Below are 21,703 nucleotides of genomic sequence, written 5' to 3'. Positions count from 1 at the left end.
TCATAGCTGGGGGAGAGACAGACAGGAGCACACGTTAGAGACAGGAAATCGTGACGTTAGAATTATAAGGTTCTATCTCCATTTTGCCCAAAACATTTTTGAGTTATAGTAATAAAATACAAAGGTTCCATCTCACAAAACATAATGGAATGTAAAAACGTTGACGCTCAATATCTCTGAACTGTCCTAAACAGAGATAGAACCTTATCATTCTAAACTCACAAAATATAAAAAATAAGTTGTACATAATTTAGAAACGTTTAAGGCCTATAATAACTTTTATATTTACTTAATTCACCTTTTATTCCACCTTATTATTTATATAATAAATAATATGGGGTTATTAGCCTATATGTGTTTATGATTGATAAAAATATATAATTTCCCGTTATTGATTAACGTTAATTTCACAACAAAGACCGAACTGCACCATTTTAACCAACACCTAGCTTGCTAGACAGGTGTTGTTGTTTTTTTAGCTAACGTTATGTTAGACTCTGCATCATGGGAATCATTTATTTTGTAAATAGTTTTTGTCAAAAGTAGTGTATTATTGCCTATTAATGCTTGTACTTTACTCAATATCATTTTTGTTATATTTTTTAATTCTCACAAATTATTTTGGTGAACAATTGTCAATTTGGTGAGTAATTGTCATAATAGAAATTGGCGGACCCCCTGCAGTACCTCTGCGGACCCCCTAGGGGTCGCGGACCCCTGGTTGAAGACCACTGCTCTAGCTGACGGGGTCTATCCAGACTAAACTGTCAAACACATTACACACTAACAGGTGCACTACTGGAGAGGGAGGTGTGTGTGATGGTGTGTGTATGTGTGTGTGTGTGTGTGTGATGGTGAGTAGGGAGGTGTGTGTGATAATCGACCAAAACTAACACAAACCGATAGCCTTGTGCACATCGCTCTAATGGGCCGATAATGTCCATTCCAATACGGTGAAACGGGGCCTCGACCAGGGGGAGAGGGTGTAACGGCGCCCGCGGGACGGCCGGGGGGTTGGCTCGCTGGCATTCGCGGCAGGAGGCGCACCACCGGCGCACCTCCGCCCGTATCCCCGGCCAATAGAATCGGTCCATTATGCATACTTAAGTGTTTTATCCTATCCTAGGTGGCCCGCCATGGGGGTTATAATGTGCCGCCTGGAATATCGATTCCCGGCGGCCCCGGGGAACCAGTAACTGGGTGATCTCCTCTTCCCTGCGAGTGTCACGACTCACTCTATATAGTCTGTCCCTAACCAACGTAAAATATGGGGGAGCGCCGCGTCTGGCCGTACCTCACGCCCCTATGTGTGGAAAAGGCCAGACCAACACCATTCAATTCCTATAAAAAACAACATCATAACCCCTTGTGGTCGTTAAGTGCTTGGGTGGTAACAGAACAGAAGCCCATTAAAAACCCTCAAGTTGGATTCCCTCTCTAGGCTTGACTTTACTGCCCTCTGGCCAAACACACCAGTCATTACAAGTGTCAGCCCACTCGTCTTCAGACCTGATCCACCACTTTTTCAGTATGACACGGTGGAACAAAGATATATATATATATATGATTAATTACGGTTGAAACTGTAAAACATGAAATCCAAAATGTTGTTGCAACGACGTGAGAGAATTGTGCCCCGACGGCCCCCGCCCCCCAGGTCTGGAGAGGGCAGGTGGTTCTCGGCCAGCCCGATGGCGGTGGTGAGGTTGGCGGGCCGGTGGTGGTAGGAACGAACCCACGAACCTCTCCAGGGCGACCTGCTCCACCACCTCCGCCGCCGATCTCTCCTCGGGCTGCAGCCACCTCCGCGCCGTACAGGAACGGCCTCCCGACGGCCTCCAGTGGTCCGGGCACGGAACCGGCGCCGGTGCTCTTCCGGGGCTCAGCCCGAGCCGGTCCCAGATGGCCCTCTGACCACTCTGTCTGTGTCGGGTAGTCGGCCTGGCTGGCCGCCGGGAGACTAGCCAGCGCGAGCTGCGCCTCCCCGGTCAGCAGCCTGGGCCGGAGCTGGTGGGCCCACTCGTCCTCTCTGGCCACCCGCTGGAACTTCTGAAAGGACGAGTAAAACTGTTCGTTTATTTCCCTGAAGTTCAGGGACAGGGTCTCCTTCTCAGCCCGGACCACCACCATCTGGGCCTGAAGGGTCTCCTTCTCAGCCAGAAGGACCTCCTTCTCAGCCCGGACCACCACCATCTGGGCCTGAAGGGTAGACCAGGGGGTCCAGCGCTCCGTTGAGGCAGGTCAGGGAGGAGGTGAGTCTGTTAGCCAGCGCCAGACCCCTCTTGGTCTGGCAGGAGATGCCTGGATGGCTGTAGCCCAGGATGAAGGTGGCCCGGCTGGCGTGGTAGGGCAGGAAGCAGAGCACGTAGATGAGCATGACTAGACCGATGGTGCGCAGGGCGCGTAGTTTGAGCGCCGGCTCCAGCCTGGAGCCTCTCCGCAGGCTGTGGATGATCAGCAGGTAGCAGGAGAGCGTCGCCAGGAAGGGCGGGGTGAACGCCACGGCCAGAGAGACCAGGGCCTTGCGGGAAGCCTTCTCACGGTACAGCTGCAGACACACCGTCACACCGTCCACCTCCGCCGTCTGACTGGTCACCAGCAGGGGCGCCATGGCGACGGAGACCAAGGCCCACAGGGAGAAGCTGATCACGTGGGCGTAGCGAGCGCGGCGAACCTTCAGCGACCTCACGGCGTGGACCACGGCTAGGTAGCGGTCACCCGCCACGCAGGCCAGGAAGTAGAGGCTGGCGTACATGTTGACGTAGAACAGGAAGCCGGCCAATCGGCAGGGGATCTCTCCGAAGGGCCAGTGGCCGCCCGTCAGGTGATAGGTCGCCCGCAGGGGGAGGATGATCACGTAGGAGAGGTCGGCCACGGCCAGGTGGAGCAGGAAGACGTTGGCTGGGGAGGAAGTGCCGCGCTGGCGGGAGAAGATCCACAGGGCCAGGCTGTTGCCGTTGAGGGCCAGGAGGAACACCAGGATGTAGTAGCCTCCGAAAAGCATGTTCTCCACCGTGTTCTCCACCGGGGCGCAGGGGATGTCGGACGACTGGTTGGACAGGAGGGACGTGACGTCCTCCATGGTAGAGGACTCCATTTTCATAGCTGGGGGAGAGACAGACAGGAGCACACGTTAGAGACAGGAAATCGTGACGTTAGAATTATAAGGTTCTATCTCCATTTTGCCCAAAACATTTTTGAGTTATAGTAATAAAATACAAAGGTTCCATCTCACAAAACATAATGGAATGTAAAAACGTTGACGCTCAATATCTCTGAACTGTCCTAAACAGAGATAGAACCTTATCATTCTAAACTCACAAAATATAAAAAATAAGTTGTACATAATTTAGAAACGTTTAAGGCCTATAATAACTTTTATATTTACTTAATTCACCTTTTATTCCACCTTATTATTTATATAATAAATAATATGGGGTTATTAGCCTATATGTGTTTATGATTGATAAAAATATATAATTTCCCGTTATTGATTAACGTTAATTTCACAACAAAGACCGAACTGCACCATTTTAACCAACACCTAGCTTGCTAGACAGGTGTTGTTGTTTTTTTAGCTAACGTTATGTTAGACTCTGCATCATGGGAATCATTTATTTTGTAAATAGTTTTTGTCAAAAGTAGTGTATTATTGCCTATTAATGCTTGTACTTTACTCAATATCATTTTTGTTATATTTTTTAATTCTCACAAATTATTTTGGTGAACAATTGTCAATTTGGTGAGTAATTGTCATAATAGAAATTGGCGGACCCCCTGCAGTACCTCTGCGGACCCCCTAGGGGTCGCGGACCCCTGGTTGAAGACCACTGCTCTAGCTGACGGGGTCTATCCAGACTAAACTGTCAAACACATTACACACTAACAGGTGCACTACTGGAGAGGGAGGTGTGTGTGATGGTGTGTGTATGTGTGTGTGTGTGTGTGATGGTGAGTAGGGAGGTGTGTGTGATAATCGACCAAAACTAACACAAACCGATAGCCTTGTGCACATCGCTCTAATGGGCCGATAATGTCCATTCCAATACGGTGAAACGGGGCCTCGACCAGGGGGAGAGGGTGTAACGGCGCCCGCGGGACGGCCGGGGGGTTGGCTCGCTGGCATTCGCGGCAGGAGGCGCACCACCGGCGCACCTCCGCCCGTATCCCCGGCCAATAGAATCGGTCCATTATGCATACTTAAGTGTTTTATCCTATCCTAGGTGGCCCGCCATGGGGGTTATAATGTGCCGCCTGGAATATCGATTCCCGGCGGCCCCGGGGAACCAGTAACTGGGTGATCTCCTCTTCCCTGCGAGTGTCACGACTCACTCTATATAGTCTGTCCCTAACCAACGTAAAATATGGGGGAGCGCCGCGTCTGGCCGTACCTCACGCCCCTATGTGTGGAAAAGGCCAGACCAACACCATTCAATTCCTATAAAAAACAACATCATAACCCCTTGTGGTCGTTAAGTGCTTGGGTGGTAACAGAACAGAAGCCCATTAAAAACCCTCAAGTTGGATTCCCTCTCTAGGCTTGACTTTACTGCCCTCTGGCCAAACACACCAGTCATTACAAGTGTCAGCCCACTCGTCTTCAGACCTGATCCACCACTTTTTCAGTATGACACGGTGGAACAAAGATATATATATATATATATGATTAATTACGGTTGAAACTGTAAAACATGAAATCCAAAATGTTGTTGCAACGACGTGAGAGAATTGTGCCCCGACGGCCCCCGCCCCCCAGGTCTGGAGAGGGCAGGTGGTTCTCGGCCAGCCCGATGGCGGTGGTGAGGTTGGCGGGCCGGTGGTGGTAGGAACGAACCCACGAACCTCTCCAGGGCGACCTGCTCCACCACCTCCGCCGCCGATCTCTCCTCGGGCTGCAGCCACCTCCGCGCCGTACAGGAACGGCCTCCCGACGGCCTCCAGTGGTCCGGGCACGGAACCGGCGCCGGTGCTCTTCCGGGGCTCAGCCCGAGCCGGTCCCAGATGGCCCTCTGACCACTCTGTCTGTGTCGGGTAGTCGGCCTGGCTGGCCGCCGGGAGACTAGCCAGCGCGAGCTGCGCCTCCCCGGTCAGCAGCCTGGGCCGGAGCTGGTGGGCCCACTCGTCCTCTCTGGCCACCCGCTGGAACTTCTGAAAGGACGAGTAAAACTGTTCGTTTATTTCCCTGAAGTTCAGGGACAGGGTCTCCTTCTCAGCCCGGACCACCACCATCTGGGCCTGAAGGGTCTCCTTCTCAGCCAGAAGGACCTCCTTCTCAGCCCGGACCACCACCATCTGGGCCTGAAGGGTAGACCAGGGGGTCCAGCGCTCCGTTGAGGCAGGTCAGGGAGGAGGTGAGTCTGTTAGCCAGCGCCAGACCCCTCTTGGTCTGGCAGGAGATGCCTGGATGGCTGTAGCCCAGGATGAAGGTGGCCCGGCTGGCGTGGTAGGGCAGGAAGCAGAGCACGTAGATGAGCATGACTAGACCGATGGTGCGCAGGGCGCGTAGTTTGAGCGCCGGCTCCAGCCTGGAGCCTCTCCGCAGGCTGTGGATGATCAGCAGGTAGCAGGAGAGCGTCGCCAGGAAGGGCGGGGTGAACGCCACGGCCAGAGAGACCAGGGCCTTGCGGGAAGCCTTCTCACGGTACAGCTGCAGACACACCGTCACACCGTCCACCTCCGCCGTCTGACTGGTCACCAGCAGGGGCGCCATGGCGACGGAGACCAAGGCCCACAGGGAGAAGCTGATCACGTGGGCGTAGCGAGCGCGGCGAACCTTCAGCGACCTCACGGCGTGGACCACGGCTAGGTAGCGGTCACCCGCCACGCAGGCCAGGAAGTAGAGGCTGGCGTACATGTTGACGTAGAACAGGAAGCCGGCCAATCGGCAGGGGATCTCTCCGAAGGGCCAGTGGCCGCCCGTCAGGTGATAGGTCGCCCGCAGGGGGAGGATGATCACGTAGGAGAGGTCGGCCACGGCCAGGTGGAGCAGGAAGACGTTGGCTGGGGAGGAAGTGCCGCGCTGGCGGGAGAAGATCCACAGGGCCAGGCTGTTGCCGTTGAGGGCCAGGAGGAACACCAGGATGTAGTAGCCTCCGAAAAGCATGTTCTCCACCGTGTTCTCCACCGGGGCGCAGGGGATGTCGGACGACTGGTTGGACAGGAGGGACGTGACGTCCTCCATGGTAGAGGACTCCATTTTCATAGCTGGGGGAGAGACAGACAGGAGCACACGTTAGAGACAGGAAATCGTGACGTTAGAATTATAAGGTTCTATCTCCATTTTGCCCAAAACATTTTTGAGTTATAGTAATAAAATACAAAGGTTCCATCTCACAAAACATAATGGAATGTAAAAACGTTGACGCTCAATATCTCTGAACTGTCCTAAACAGAGATAGAACCTTATCATTCTAAACTCACAAAATATAAAAAATAAGTTGTACATAATTTAGAAACGTTTAAGGCCTATAATAACTTTTATATTTACTTAATTCACCTTTTATTCCACCTTATTATTTATATATAATAATATATATATATATATAACTATAATAAATAATATGGGGTTATTAGCCTATATGTGTTTATGATTGATAAAAATATATAATTTCCCGTTATTGATTAACGTTAATTTCACAACAAAGACCGAACTGCACCATTTTAACCAACACCTAGCTTGCTAGACAGGTGTTGTTGTTTTTTTAGCTAACGTTATGTTAGACTCTGCATCATGGGAATCATTTATTTTGTAAATAGTTTTTGTCAAAAGTAGTGTATTATTGCCTATTAATGCTTGTACTTTACTCAATATCATTTTTGTTATATTTTTTAATTCTCACAAATTATTTTGGTGAACAATTGTCAATTTGGTGAGTAATTGTCATAATAGAAATTGGCGGACCCCCTGCAGTACCTCTGCGGACCCCCTAGGGGTCGCGGACCCCTGGTTGAAGACCACTGCTCTAGCTGACGGGGTCTATCCAGACTAAACTGTCAAACACATTACACACTAACAGGTGCACTACTGGAGAGGGAGGTGTGTGTGATGGTGTGTGTATGTGTGTGTGTGTGTGTGTGATGGTGAGTAGGGAGGTGTGTGTGATAATCGACCAAAACTAACACAAACCGATAGCCTTGTGCACATCGCTCTAATGGGCCGATAATGTCCATTCCAATACGGTGAAACGGGGCCTCGACCAGGGGGAGAGGGTGTAACGGCGCCCGCGGGACGGCCGGGGGGTTGGCTCGCTGGCATTCGCGGCAGGAGGCGCACCACCGGCGCACCTCCGCCCGTATCCCCGGCCAATAGAATCGGTCCATTATGCATACTTAAGTGTTTTATCCTATCCTAGGTGGCCCGCCATGGGGGTTATAATCAGGGGTGCACATAACTGGTGCGCCAGTGCGCATGCGTCGCCAAAATGCATGCTGCGCAGCAGATCAGCGGCATGAACGCGCTCTTGCGCACCAACAGCTGGAAGCGCTGGGAGAGGAATTTACTTCCTCAAAATCTGACTGCTGACTGCTGCATCACTGCAAGCCCCACTAAGTAACTATTTGCCGTCCCCTCAGCCGAAGGCCCGACGAGTAATCCATCACAACAGTCGACCGACGACGACCACGGCGACTCCCCTCACGAAAACATTCAGAAAGTATCGTAACTCGTACTTTCATTCCGCGTATCGCATGGTTATCACGCCGCACGTGAAAATTCAGTCCCGAACGACTCGTCGCTAAAAGGAAAAACAACACCAAGGGACTTCACGTTTCTTTTCTCTGAAGCTTTCAAACGTTCAGACGTTTGTTTTACAGCTTCATTATCGCACCTAGACCCCTGACCCAGGGAATATGGTTGGGAATTCTATTAGAAAAAAAAGACTTTGTTGCACAATCAAAATAATGAGCTATTTAAAGTGATAGCCTACAACATCCTCTACCATGGTTGAAATTGAGGACAGTATTAACAGCAGTCAAGAGAGCAGTGATGATGATGATCAAGCTTGTAGCATAAATAAATGCTTAGGCTGTAACTTTTTGTTGAAAAGTTGATTTCAGTGTTTACAGAACAGAGCAGTGCTTAAAGAGATGTCAGTTGATTTCATTGTGTTTAAAGAACAGACATTCAGTTAGTGCTTAAAGAGATGTCAGTTGATTTCATTGTGTTTTTTGATTGATTGATTGAAAACTTTATTAGAAGATTTGCAGAAGTAGGTACATGAAAGTACATATTACATACAAGGTCAACTAACAGGATAAAAACCCAAGAAAGCCACTGGCTTATTTCAATTGGGGTCCTTGATTCTCAATTCATCGTTACATGTAAGACAGACAGAAAAACTAGTACTATCTACAAGATAATACAGACAAATAACTATTACTATCTACAAGATAAACATACATCCATCATGGGAAGAACAATACAACAAAACATAAGGTATGTACAGCGGGTAGGACAGGTGGGGACATACACCACAGGTGGGGGCGGGGGACAAAACACAAAGTATGTACAGTGGGTAGTTCAGGTCTTTTAATCTGATTTTTGTTTTAGAGGGTCCAGTTACGGATTGCAGCCTCCTGTAAATGTTTTTTGAGAGTGGTTTTGAAGGTGGGCAGTGTTTTACACTCCTTTAAGATTATAGGAAGGGCGTTCCACATCTTTACTGCATAGTTTGTAAACGAGTTTAAACCCTTGTTTGTGGTGCAACGCGGTTGAACGTGGTTCGTGGAGCTTCCTCTGGTGTTGTAAGTGTGGACGTTGTTCACTTTTTGGAAGTATGTTGACAGGTACTTGGGTGTCTTTGTGGTGTAGCGTATCTTGAAGACTAGGCCCAGTGCAAGCTGCTGCACTCTGTCAACTACTCGTAGCCAATCAAGGCTCAAAAAATGAGCAGCGGTTAGATGTGTCCTAGGGTTGAGGCCTAGCAGAAGCCTAACCAGTTTATTTTGGGCTGTCTGGAGTCTTGTTTTATGGGCCTTTGTGGTTCTATAGTACCATGATGTTACGGCATTTTACGGCGGTTTAAAGGAGTCTGACAGACGTTCATGCTTAAAGAGCAGTCATTTGATTTTGCATTTGTTTCTTTTGTTTTGCACACAATCATTTGTTCGTTCATCTTTATTTATGAACAAATGTCGTTTTGCTAATATAAGTTATCCATGTATCCCTTTTTCATCCATCCTGTGGGACGGGTCGTGACTCGCGAGCTCGGGGAGCACCAAGCAGCATCCCTAGGTGCTCCTCTGAGCACTGGCCCCAAAAAGTTATGTGCACCCCTGCTTATATTGTATGTATTGTATAGCTAGGGCTGTCCCAAACGACTATTTTTCTAACGATTAATCTAGCGATTATTTTTTCGATTAGTCTAACGACTAATTTATTGATTAGTCTAACGATAAAAAAAATATACTGTTCGAAAAAATTAATTAAATAATACATTTCTTATCATGTGTAGGCCCCTGTGTGTGAGTGTAAACCTCTGTCTGTGTGTTCTGTAGACCTGTGTATGAGTGTAAACCTCTGTCTGTGTTCTGTAGACCTGTGTGTGAGTGTAAACCTCTGTCTGTGTGTTCTGTAGACCTGTGTGTGAGTGTAAACCTCTGTCTGTGTGTTCTGTAGACCTGTGTGTGAGTGTAAACATCTGTCTGTGTGTTCTGTAGAAGACCTGTGTGTGAGTGTAAACATCTGTCTGTGTTCTGTAGACCTGTGTGTGAGTGTAAACATCTGTCTGTGTTCTGTAGACCTGTGTGTGAGTGTAAACCTCTGTCTGTGTGTTCTGTAGACCTGTGTGTGAGTGTAAACCTCTGTCTGTGTGTTCTGTAGACCTGTGTGTGAGTGTAAACATCTGTCTCTGTGTTCTGTAGACCTGTGTGTGAGTGTAAACCTCTGTCTGTGTGTTCTGTAGACCTGTGTGTGAGTGTAAACATCTGTCTCTGTGTTCTGTAGACCTGTGTGTGAGTGTAAACCTCTGTCTCTGTGTTCTGTAGACCTGTGTGTGAGTGTAAACATCTGTCTGTGTTCTGTAGACCTGTGTGTGAGTGTAAACCTCTGTCTGTGTGTTCTGTAGAAGACCTGTGTGTGAGTGTAAACCTCTGTCTGTGTTCTGTAGACCTGTGTGTGAGTGTAAACATCTGTCTGTGTGTTCTGTAGACCTGTGTGTGAGTGTAAACCTCTGTCTGTGTTCTGTAGACCTGTGTGTGAGTGTAAACATCTGTCTGTGTGTTCTGTAGACCTGTGTGTGAGTGTAAACCTCTGTCTCTGTGTTCTGTAGACCTGTGTGTGAGTGTAAACATCTGTCTGTCTGTTCTGTAGAAGACCTGTGTGTGAGTGTAAACCTCTGTCTGTCTGTTCTGTAGAAGACCTGTGTGTGAGTGTAAACCTCTGTCTGTGTGTTCTGTAGACCTGTGTGTGAGTGTAAACCTCTGTCTGTGTTCTGTAGACCTGTGTGTGAGTGTAAACATCTGTCTGTGTGTTCTGTGGACCTGTGTGTGAGTGTAAACCTCTGTCTCTGTGTTCTGTAGACCTGTGTGTGAGTGTAAACCTCTGTCTCTGTGTTCTGTAGACCTGTGTGTGAGTGTAAACCTCTGTCTCTGTGTTCTGTAGACCTGTGTGTGAGTGTAAACCTCTGTCTCTTTCCTCCCCAGGCTCTGGCCGACCTGGTCCAATCTCACCTGAAGTCCAACGAGCCGTGCTCCCGCCAGCTCACCCTGCGCTGCCCCTTGTGCGTCAACCCCACCTGCGGACAGACCAAGGCCTTTTTCGCCAATCAGATCCTCTGACCCCGCCGTCCCTCCTCAACATGAATCAGAAGTTTGAACCCACATAACAACACATAGAAGCAAGACAACACTTGAAAAAGTCATCAGTACTCAAAGTTGCAGTGAATAACTTACTTTGTCGTCGTCGTCCCCACCTACATTCCAACCCTGTGGAGTCCCCTGGGAAACCCTGTTTGACCCTACCGAAGAGAAAGACTGATGTGATTCGCCGCCGACAACGAGAGAGTTCCTCCTTTTAGTGGCGGCCGCTATCTTTCCCTCCTTGTGCTTCCCTTCTCGGTGGTGGCAGGCGGTTGGTTCGCCGTTTACAAAGCCCTAGCCTCTCTCTGGTATCTCCTCAAGTTTCATTGGAGGAGAACAGTCCCAACGGCTGAGAGGCTGACGCTGTTCAAACTCAGCAGCACCCGCTGAACTTTGACCTCAACTCTCACCCTCCCTCTAGGGGGTGTCATCATGGCCACTTCTGCAGGTGGTGCTCCACTTGGAATAGATTACCTATACTGCTGAATATAAGTTCAACGTTAGCTCCCCATCGCTCCCCTCTCTTCCTCCCTCAGTTCACCATACTTCATACTTAAGCTCTGAAAGTCACGCTATGCTAAGCTATCTCTCGCCTCATCCAGAACCATTTACCTCAGAGGCAGTGCTAGACTGATATAGCTGGATGCAGCTTCTGCAGCATTACATTTACATTTACATTTTTGGCATTTAGCAGATGCCTTATTCCAAAGCGACTTACAATCAATACATTTGAATACTAAGCATGTGAATCAGCAGTCCACTATTCGTTGCAGGAAGAGTACTCTAGCTCGGGCCCGGGGCCACTGATAGAAGGAAAAACCTTCTCCCTATTATCGCCTTCTACAAAACCTTTTTTTTATTTTTTATATTACTGGAGAAACTGAGAAACAGTACAAGGGGGGCAATAGAAGTTATTAGGGACACAGTAGAGGGGAAAGCGGGTGTCTTTAGGAGACGTAGTGGTGAGGGTCAGAAGATGTCTCAGGAGGAGCATTTAAGATGTAACCTGAAGAGATGGGTCTTCCGTCTACGACGGAAGATGGGTAGTGACTCTGCCGTTCTGACAGCCGTGGGGAGCTCATTCCACCAGCGGGGAGCCAGTGTTGTGAAGAGACGTGATCGGGCAGCCCGACTGCTGTGTAGAGGAGGTGGGGCCAGTCGGCCAGCCGAGGTGGAGGAACGGAGTGAGCGGGCAGGGGTTAGGGGGGTTACCATTTCCTTCAGGTAGGCAGGGGCTGTCCCTTTAGCTGCCTGGTATGCATTAACAACAACCCTCCTATATCTCCTTCCACCAGCTCTATCTCCCACCTTATCTGAGCTGATGTATGCACTATAACCTTTAACCCGCTCAGACTGATGTTTAGCATTAGTGTTCGCTAATGCTAATATGCTAATATATAAAACAAAACATGATGTGCCTTCGCACTGGCTCTCGATAACACTCTACTACGGACTTACTTACTAACTTGTGCTTTATACACCTATATCATTAACCAAAATGTGCTATAACCTGGTTTCTCATTTATTTAAACCATCTGAAAATCATGTCGGAAGAATCTTGAGTACCGTAAAAGGCTGAATGTGTGTGTGTGTGTGTGTGTGTGTGTGTGTGTGTGTGTGTGTGTGTGTGTGTGTGTGCGCGCATCTGTATGTGTCTGTGTGCATCTGTATGTGTATGCGAAGTGTTGTCAGAGTTTCTATGTACATAGTGCAAGATGCCACTTCACTTCAACTGCCCGTTTGCTTTTTGAAGTTCTTTATTTATTTCTGTGTGTCAGAACTTTGCCGGCTCAGCTGTTCAAAATGTATGTTTTAATATTTTTACTGCAGCACAGCATGATTAAGTCTACTTAAGTCTTTCCTTCACAATAAACAATGGGCAACAAACAAAAACAACAACAACAACATTTGCATCATTTCATCCGGGGACAGCCAGTCTTCCTAGCTATGTTGGAATCTTCATTGTTTTTGTCCTATTTCCCTCCCCCTCCATCCTCCTACCTTTCCCCCTCCATCCCCCCATCCTCCCCCACGGTGTCCCAATCACCTCCACTGCTGTTGATTAAGCTGAAAGAGATTGGATGTCCAGGACCAAATAACCCCACAGTGTTCAGGGCCTGTGCTCCTCCTCTCTCCTTTCCACGACGTGGCCAGGATAGGGGGTTGGGCTGGAGGGATGGAGGGAGGGAGGGAGGGAGGGAGGAGGTTGAGGAAGTGTGTATGATGCACATGATATGATCTACATGTACAACTCAGGTCATGACATTCAATTATACCCCCTCACTGGAACTCTCTGCAAAGTATAATCTTTGTTGGGACTTGTCACATATCAGATACTTAACAGGGATTATTATTTGTCAGCACAATTGAGACCCCTTGTATATTGGTGTAATCCTTCATACGAAGCCAGGTGGAAGACTATAGAGTTGTCACTAATAGATGCACCCGTGCAGGCGTTGCTTGGCTGTGCCGGCAGGGAAAAAGAACTATTGCAGACAACGAGCCAATGGGTGAACTTATCACTTAAGGTCTGGGTAGAAGTGGTTAAACGTTTCCAACTCCAAAAAGAGATCAAACTGCTTAGATGGCCGGCATATGATCCTGATTTTATGCCGGCATCACAAGATGGTAGATATAGGCGATGGGCCTGTTTAGGTATCACCTCCTTATGCAAGATAGTTAAGCAACGGGAGCTTGCCTGTTTTGATGATTTATGTCAAACATATGGGTTGGATAGGAGTCATAGGACAGACTTTTTCAGGTATTTACAGCTCCGTGATTACTTTTGTAAAGAGGTAAAAGGTTCTAATCCACGAGATCCACCCATGGTTGTTAATATTTTTATTGAGGCTTATAACTCAGGAAACACTAAAGGCCTCATAAGTAGGTTGTATCAGGGCATTATGTCATTGAATAAGGTCACGACAGACTATGTGAGACAGCGATGGGAAAAGGACCTGGACTTGGAAATATCAGAGGACATGTGGTTGAATGCATGGGAGGTACAGTCATCCTCCACCAACTCCCTAACCTGGAGAGACTTTTGTTGGAAAAACTTAATTCACTTTTTTATCACCCCTAAACAAAAGTCTAAACAAACTGGTACTGAGCTTGGTTGCTGGAGGGAATGTGGAGAGACCATGGTTGATCACGGACATGTTTTCTGGTCTTGTCCTCCTATCCAGACATTTTGGACGGAAGTTGCAAAGATCATTTCAAGAACCCTGGGGTTTAGCATTAGTATGTCTTTTACATCTTTTTATCTTGGACTCATCCCTGATGAGCTAAGCAGAAATGATACCTACCTCCTAATTTTTTTACTGGTGGCAGGTAAAAAGGCCATCACAAAATGTTGGCTTCAGAAAAGCTGTCCTACTGTCGGTCTCTTTGTTAAAACAGTTGAGCATTTGCATTTAATGGAACAAATGACCTTCTCTTTAAGGCTTCAGAAAGAGTTGGGGGAAAAACGATGGGAAAAATGGTGCGATTATTTAGCCAATGAAGATGGCGATTCTTTGTACTGATTGTATGTTTATATGCTGTATTTGCTGACCCCATGACCTTGTGTATGTATGTATGTTTTTTCTTTTTCTGCTGTTGATGTTTGTTGTCCATAAAATGTGGAGAAAAAAAAAAGTATATAAAAAAAAAAAGACGGGATCCTGGAGTTTTATATACACAGCTTATTATTATGCTCTTAGATTTCTCCATATTGATTTCTACAGTGACACAATCCATAATGTTTTCTATTGTTATTGACATCTTTTTTACTATTTTACAGTCAAAGTCATTATTTACATACAAGGCAACTCCTCCTCCCTTCTTGTTTGTTCTGTTGGAGGTAAATAGTTCATAGTCCTCAAGTTCCACATCGGCTTCTTTTTCTTTACTGAGCCATGTCTCCGATACAGCAATGATGCTGAACTTGGTGAACTGTCTCAAATAGTCCTTAGTTTTCATAAAGTTTCTATAAAGACTTCTACTGTTGAAGTGTATTATTGATAAATTATCATCCATTATTATATTACTTTTGAATTGTTCCTCTGTGTAATATTCAAAGTTGCAGACGGTTATTATTGTTGTAGAAGTGGTTCTCTGGGTCGATGTTGTTCTCAATGTCATACATTTTGTGCTCTGTAAAGTCAAAGGTTTTCAAAGTTCGACTCTTCATAGTTTTTAGGTGCAGCTGGATTATAATCCACACAGTCCAGTGATCCCATTTCTCCAAACTCATCATCATTTATATCGTTGAGTGGAAATGAATAATCCTTGTCCATTCCCATTTTGACAGTCATTGTCTGTTCAAGTATTTCCACTCAGATTTGAGTCATTGTCTGTTCAGGTATTGCACAGTCATTATTTGTTCTCTCACCATAATCCCTTTGGAGGTTTCAGGAGATCCATTGGGCCTAATCATCACTTTACAGTTTCTTGTCCAAATGCCTTGCAACTTGTTTTCCTTCCTTAGAATGCGTGCCTGCCAGGCAATTTCAGCAAACCTGTAGCAGACATGTTTGGAAAGGTGGGGGCTCACCCCATAGATATCTGCCTTTAGATTGGAGGCACCGCTGAAGGGACACTCGAAAGCCGACACAGACGAAGATAAAGGAAATGATGCTGCAGATGCAGCCGCTAAATCAGGAGGGGGTGGCTGTGATTTAGGAGGTAGAGCCGCCATCTAATGATCGCAAGGTTGGCAGATCGGCGGTTCGAGCCCCGGAAGGCCACATGTCAGAGGGTCCTTGGGCAAGACACTGAAACCCAAATTGCTCCCAGTGAGCGGGCCGGCGCCTTGTATGGCACCTTGTATGGCTTGGTGTGTGAATGTGTAGATGAGAAGCCATTGAAGCGCTTTGGATAAAGGCGGTATGTAAGTGCAGTCCATTGATATGTCCCCAGAGAACATCAGATTGTTTCAATCCAGCTAGACAAACCTAAATGCTCTGTACAGACTATAGATGACATACAGGGGGCCGCCCCCCCCAAGAAAGGTCAGTGTGGGTAACAAGGGGGGTGACGCAAAGCTGGTCCTCTGAAAAGGGCTACGGGTTGTGGAGAGCGCATGACGGAAGAATAGTGGCCCGTGCAGGTCTAATGGATGTTATTGGTGCTGAGGCACATGGTCCCACTCATGGGTCGGTACGAGACACTTGGGCGCTGATAATGAGAAATTTGGTAGATGGTGATGAGGATGTTAACAAGAGGTGTATGCAAACGCTGGAGTTAGCACTGTTATTGGTGATTGGTTCGACTCTGTTTTTGGTAAATGTATAAATCTGGCTATGTCTATGCTCACTGCCCTCCTCATCTCTGCCACGGTGTTGATCCTGTTTGGCTGCTGTATTGTCCCTTGCATTAGAGGCCTGGCCCAGCGACTAATTACTACGGCCCTAACCAAGGTTGATGCTGGAACACAGATGCAATTACAAATGCTTATTGCTGAGCAGCAGCAGTCGCTGTTAGAGGGTGAGGAGATCATGGATCATGATACAGGAGTTGAAGATATGTTGTGATTATGGAGGTTTGTGAAGGAATGGTGTAAATAAAGGCATTTGCGGTCTACGACCCATCTCACCATGTCTGGCTACAAATTCTCTGTAATGGTCATAATTTTGTTTAATGACCAAGGGGGGATTTGTTGGGAATTTGTTATTAAAATAACTAAAAGTGATAAATCATGTACTATGTGCTCATTTAAATGATATGTGACTGAGGTCAGTTGAGAACAATAGGAAGGTCACGCGAAGCCAAAAGAGAGGTTCTGTTTTTGAGCGACAAGAAGAAGACAAGCTCCTGACTAAAAGAAAGTTTTATGATTCAAACCGCCTGTAAATTACTTATTTTTACCTATGTGCTAACAACCATTTTATACCTGCTGTTATGATATTCTATTTTTCTGTACTGATTTTATACTTTCATAACTAATTATTAATGATAAGTCTATTCTTCTATACTATATTTTAACTTGTAAATCGAATCCTGACTCTGTGTAACTTCAATAGTTATGTTTTCACAAGCTATTTTGATAAGAACATAGCCTACTGACCTAGTCATGACCCCAGGGAATGGGTTTGATGATCAAATAACTGGCCAATCAGTGCTTTAGAACGCAAGTAGAATATACCCAAGGTAACTGTATAAAAATGTCTGTACATCCTAAAAACATAACTGTGTGCATATGCTTACCTGTTTCTTAAATACATAGCTGTGTGTGCATATGTAATTAACGAGCCCCAGACAGGGGGTGTGACTGCAGAGGGACACAGAGGGAGGCCAGAAGAAGAAGATAACACACAGTACACTCTCGCACCCACACAGAGAGGAGTTGAAGGCCACATAACTAACTAAAACACTTGCTCACAGCTGCAACAGATTTTATGCTGACAATTAAAAAACTACCAGATAGGGGGGGAGGGACAGCCCAGCCCCAAATGTTAAATAAAATGTATAAAGACTATGTACCAAGGCTAAACGGGGTTCTTGTTTGGTGAAGCTTCTGCAGTTAACCTGTTGACGGCTAGCTGATACTGGCCTGCGGGGGTGAAACTAGATGGGACCACTTTTCCATGGAAATGAACTATTATTGCTTGCTGATGTGCTTGAATACATATTATCTTAATGAACAGTTCAGTAGTGGTGCCTAATATTTGATTGGATCATTTAATCTTAAGAAGTGATATCAAGGACATCTCGTTGAGATTAAACGAACTCGCTTGTAAGTGACGACTCAATTAAATCGATTCTGGAGAAGTTGATCGCCTTACATGTGGGGAGTGAGTTTTGCACTTTAAAAGCACCTTGTGTGTTTCTTCAAATCACAGAGGTTGGGACAGAACCCATATCTACCTTTTAAATTAATTATTCCTGTCAGTAGTTTGCACAAATAATTTTGTACAAACAAATTGCCTTTGCACATGGTTGGGGGAGGGGAAATGAAGTCTCCAAATGTTGAGACTCTCTTCCACATTGAGTGTGTGGTGTGTGTGGAGTGAGTTTTGCACTTTAAAAGCACCTTGTGTGTTTCTTCAAATCACAGAGGTTGGGACAGAACCCATATCTACCTTTTAAATTAATTATTCCTGTCAGTAGTTTGCACAAATAATTTTGTACAAACAAATTGCCTTTGCACATGGTTGGGGGAGGGGAAATTAAGTCTCTCCAAATGTTGAGACTCTCTTACACATTGAGTGTGTGTGGAGTGAGTTTTGCACTTTAAAAGCACCTTGTGTGTTTCTTCAAATCACACTTATCATTTCATTTCCCTACTCTATTAGACAAAATCACACTATAATTAGTCGCTACTTGGTTTTCAGGTGTGGATTCCCCCCCCCTCCCTTTTTTTGAACTCCTCCCTTTCCTTTTTCTATTTAAACTTCCTCTTCCTGGTTCAATCTTCAATTCTCTCTGATGAAAGCACAGTGTGCTGTGAACGTTGGAGCTTTTTCTTTCTTTTAAGCCTTTTATGATATCAGTCTTGCTTGACTTTTTTTAAAAAACATTCTTGATAGGTTGGGACAGAACCCATATCTACCTTTTAAATTAATTATTCCTGTCAGTAGTTTGCACAAATAATTTTGTACAAACAAATTGCCTTTGCACATGGTTGGGGGAGGGGAAATGAAGTCTCTCCAAATGTTGAGACTCTCTTACACATTGAGTGTGTGTGGAGTGAGTTTTGCACTTTAAAAGCACCTTGTGTGTTTCTTCAAATCACAGAGGTTGGGACAGAACCCATATCTACCTTTTAAATTAATTATTCCTGTCAGTAGTTTGCACAAATAATTTTGTACAAACAAATTGCCTTTGCACATGGTTGGGGGAGGGGAAATGAAGTCTCCAAATGTTGAGACTCTCTTACACATTGAGTGTGGTGTGTGTGGAGTGAGTTTTGCACTTTAAAAGCACCTTGTGTGTTTCTTCAAATCACACTTATCATTTCATTTCCCTACTCTATTAGACAAAATCACGCTATAATTAGTCGCTACTTGGTTTTCAGGTGTGGATTCCCCCCCCCTCCCTTTTTTTGAACTCCTCCCTTTCCTTTTTCTATTTAAACTTCCTCTTCCTGGTTCAATCTTCAATTCTCTCTGATGAAGGCACAGTGTGCTGTGAACGTTGGAGCTTTTTCTTTCTTTTAAGCCTTTTATGATATCAGTCTTGCTTGACTTTTAAAAAAAAACATTCTTGATAGGTTGGGACAGAACCCATATCTACCTTTTAAATTAATTATTCCTGTCAGTAGTTTGCACAAATAATTTTGTACAAACAAATTGCCTTTGCACATGGTTGGGGGAGGGGAAATGAAGTCTCCAATTGTTGAGACTCTCTTACACATTGAGTGTGTGGTGTGTGTGGAGTGAGTTTTGCACTTTAAAAGCACCGTGTGTGTTTCTTAAAATCACAGAGGTTGGGACAGAACCCATATCTACCTTTTAACATAATTATTCCTGCCAGTAGTTTGCACAAATAATTTTGTACAAACAAATTGCCTTTGCACATGGTTGGGGGAGGGGAAATGAAGTCTCTCCAAATGTTGAGACTCTCTTACACATTGTGTGTGTGGAGTGAGTTTTGCACTTTAAAAGCACCTTGTGTGTTTCTTCAAATCACAGAGGTTGGGACAGAACCCATATCTACCTTTTAAATTAATTATTCCTGTCAGTAGTTTGCACCAATAATTTTGTACAAACAAATTGCCTTTGCACATGTTGGCTAGGCAAAGGAAGAAGAGCATCCCACTCAACAAGTTGACTACTCTTTTGTCTTGCCGTTCTTCCTTGAGGGCCATATAGGCTGTGTCAATGTAATTTTCTATTTCTATTAGATCATCCAGGTTGATGAGTTAGCCTTATTAGTTCATTTTTACCAAAAATAAATGGGACAGAGCTGATCGCAGTACTACCTTACATCATACCGGAAGCTCATCTATCCTTCTTCTTAGCTTTGTTTTCCTCAGTCTCTGGCTCCTCAGTGGAGGACTTCCTTTTGTTGGAATCTTAAAAGCTTGATGTGATCCATCAAAGGCTATCCTGGTTATCAATAAAACAGTTACATTTTTCATGTAAAACTTTGGTGACAGCCTATCCTTATAGGCTATGTCCTAGGTGGAAAGTTTACACTGCCTAATAATACCTCCATCCGAAATGTTGTGTAGATAAGACCCATCATTATCGTTTCATACGTTTGTTTGGTCAACTTTCTTTTACTGGCCGTTTGTTGCTACTTACAACTTACAGTTGGCTAGGAACAGAGGTTTCTCACTATAACCAGTTGATGCTGGGGTCTCGATGGAGTTGATTGTTGACATATAGCTTGTCGACCACCAGTTTAGTTTTCATACCCTTTGCGCGTAGATCTTTCTGGATTGGAAATAGAATGCGTCGTCTCGACATTACCTCGGGAGGGTATTGATCATTTACTGAGAATGGGGTACCTTTCAATTCGCGCCCTCTTTCCAGAATCGCCGTCTTCATTTTGAAATGAGTTAGCCTGGCAACTATTGGCCTTGGCTTAGATGGAATCTTTTTGCCAAAGCGATGTGCTCGTTGGAAGTTGATCTTCGCCACCAATTCATCAGACATTTTCAGATTGTGTTTAAGAAACTTCTGAACCTTGTCTTCTGTTTTTGCATAATCCTCCGACTCATCTTCCTTCACTCCAGTAATTACGATATTCTCTCGCATACTCCTACACTTGAGATCGAGGATTGCAACGTTTAGTTGTTTGTTTTCAGCCTGCAGTGTAGTTGAGATGCATTTGAGTGATTTTACGTCCTTCTGGAGCTCGGTGTTTGTTTGTTTCAACTCCATGATCAAATTGTTATTAAATTCTGTTGCCACCTTCAAAGCCTCGAGTTCAGATATTAGCAAGTCGAGCATGTCTAACTTGTCCAGTTTTTTAAGTTGGGATTCTATTTTGGCAAGGCGATCCCTGTCTTCTACTGTCAGGGGTGCAAACTTGTCACCTTTCTGCTAAATTAGCCGTTTTTACTTCAAAATAGGTCATCCACGTGAATCGTGTAGATCTGCAAAAAAAATGTTTGGGGTGGGGGGGGGGGTCTACGTCTCATCCAAGTCACATGATGACTATTCTTCTAACTAATCTTCCTGTTTACTCAACTCCGCTGCTGTTGAAATAACTTTTAACTTCATGCAGCTAGATAACATTCTAGACAGTGTGGAGGACACAGTCACAGTAAGCAACCTGTTTTCAACATAATTATGCGGGTGTTAAGGTTAGGGCCGCCGCTGAGACCACCATTAGTGCTAGCGCTATCCACCACAACCCCGTCAACAAAAATGTTATCCACACATTGATAATTGTCTTAGTGAGAAAAATAGTGTCACCTTTTTGGGCCATCACCAGTTTGCATCCCTGCCTTGAACCTTTTTTTAATCTAGAATTGTATATAATGTGTGTGAAACAAATATTTCAGAATACAAAGGTGTGGCTCAGGAGGTATAGAGGCGGTGCCCAATGATCGCAAGACTGGTGTATCTGTGGGTCAGTCTCCGGCTGGCCACGTGTCGAAGTGTCCTTGGGCAAGACACTGAACCCCAAATTGCTCCCAGTGAGCGGGCCGGCGCCTTGCATGGTAGCTTGGCCGCCATTGGTGTGTGAATGGGTGAATGAGGCCGTTGTAAAGCGCTTTGGATAAAGACGCTATATAAGTGCAGTCTGTAATGGATTGTTCATCTTATAAATGATTTTAACATGTATGTATTGGATGTATGCATGGTCTATTCATTTTTACACATAATGTAACAGTAGATTTCCATGGAGTAATTTCCCAATTACCATTAGGCCTACTATTTACAAAGGCCAGCTTGTGCTGTCACAAAATATCTTCTGAAACATTTTTATGCATGGACAATAATTCATATAATTCATGGACAATAAAACCACA

General features: G+C 45.5%; 2 protein-coding genes across 2 annotated transcripts; both read right to left on the bottom strand.

The window, feature by feature from the left end:
* LOC308150711 (uracil nucleotide/cysteinyl leukotriene receptor-like) lies at nucleotides 1-3,097 on the bottom strand (the record flags this gene model as incomplete). The annotated part of the gene is made up of 3 exons (XM_080523513.1): nucleotides 1-6; nucleotides 1,744-2,049; nucleotides 2,213-3,097. 3 exons carry the CDS (start codon nucleotides 3,095-3,097, stop codon nucleotides 1-3), a joined length of 1,197 nt encoding a protein of 398 aa, XP_080379639.1.
* Nucleotides 3,098-3,099: 2 nt separating this feature from the next.
* LOC308150710 (uracil nucleotide/cysteinyl leukotriene receptor-like) lies at nucleotides 3,100-6,196 on the bottom strand (the record flags this gene model as incomplete). Its single annotated transcript, XM_080523512.1, has 3 exons — nucleotides 3,100-3,105; nucleotides 4,843-5,148; nucleotides 5,312-6,196. 3 exons carry the CDS (start codon nucleotides 6,194-6,196, stop codon nucleotides 3,100-3,102), a joined length of 1,197 nt encoding a protein of 398 aa, XP_080379638.1.
* Nucleotides 6,197-21,703: the final 15,507 nt, after the last annotated feature.

Source organism: Nansenia antarctica (assembly GCF_963989245.1).
Source record: "Nansenia antarctica genome assembly, chromosome: 2".
Taxonomy (NCBI): domain Eukaryota; kingdom Metazoa; phylum Chordata; class Actinopteri; order Argentiniformes; family Microstomatidae; genus Nansenia; species Nansenia antarctica.
Note: the sequence above shows the minus strand (reverse complement) of the source record. Positions and strands in the feature narration are given on the sequence as shown.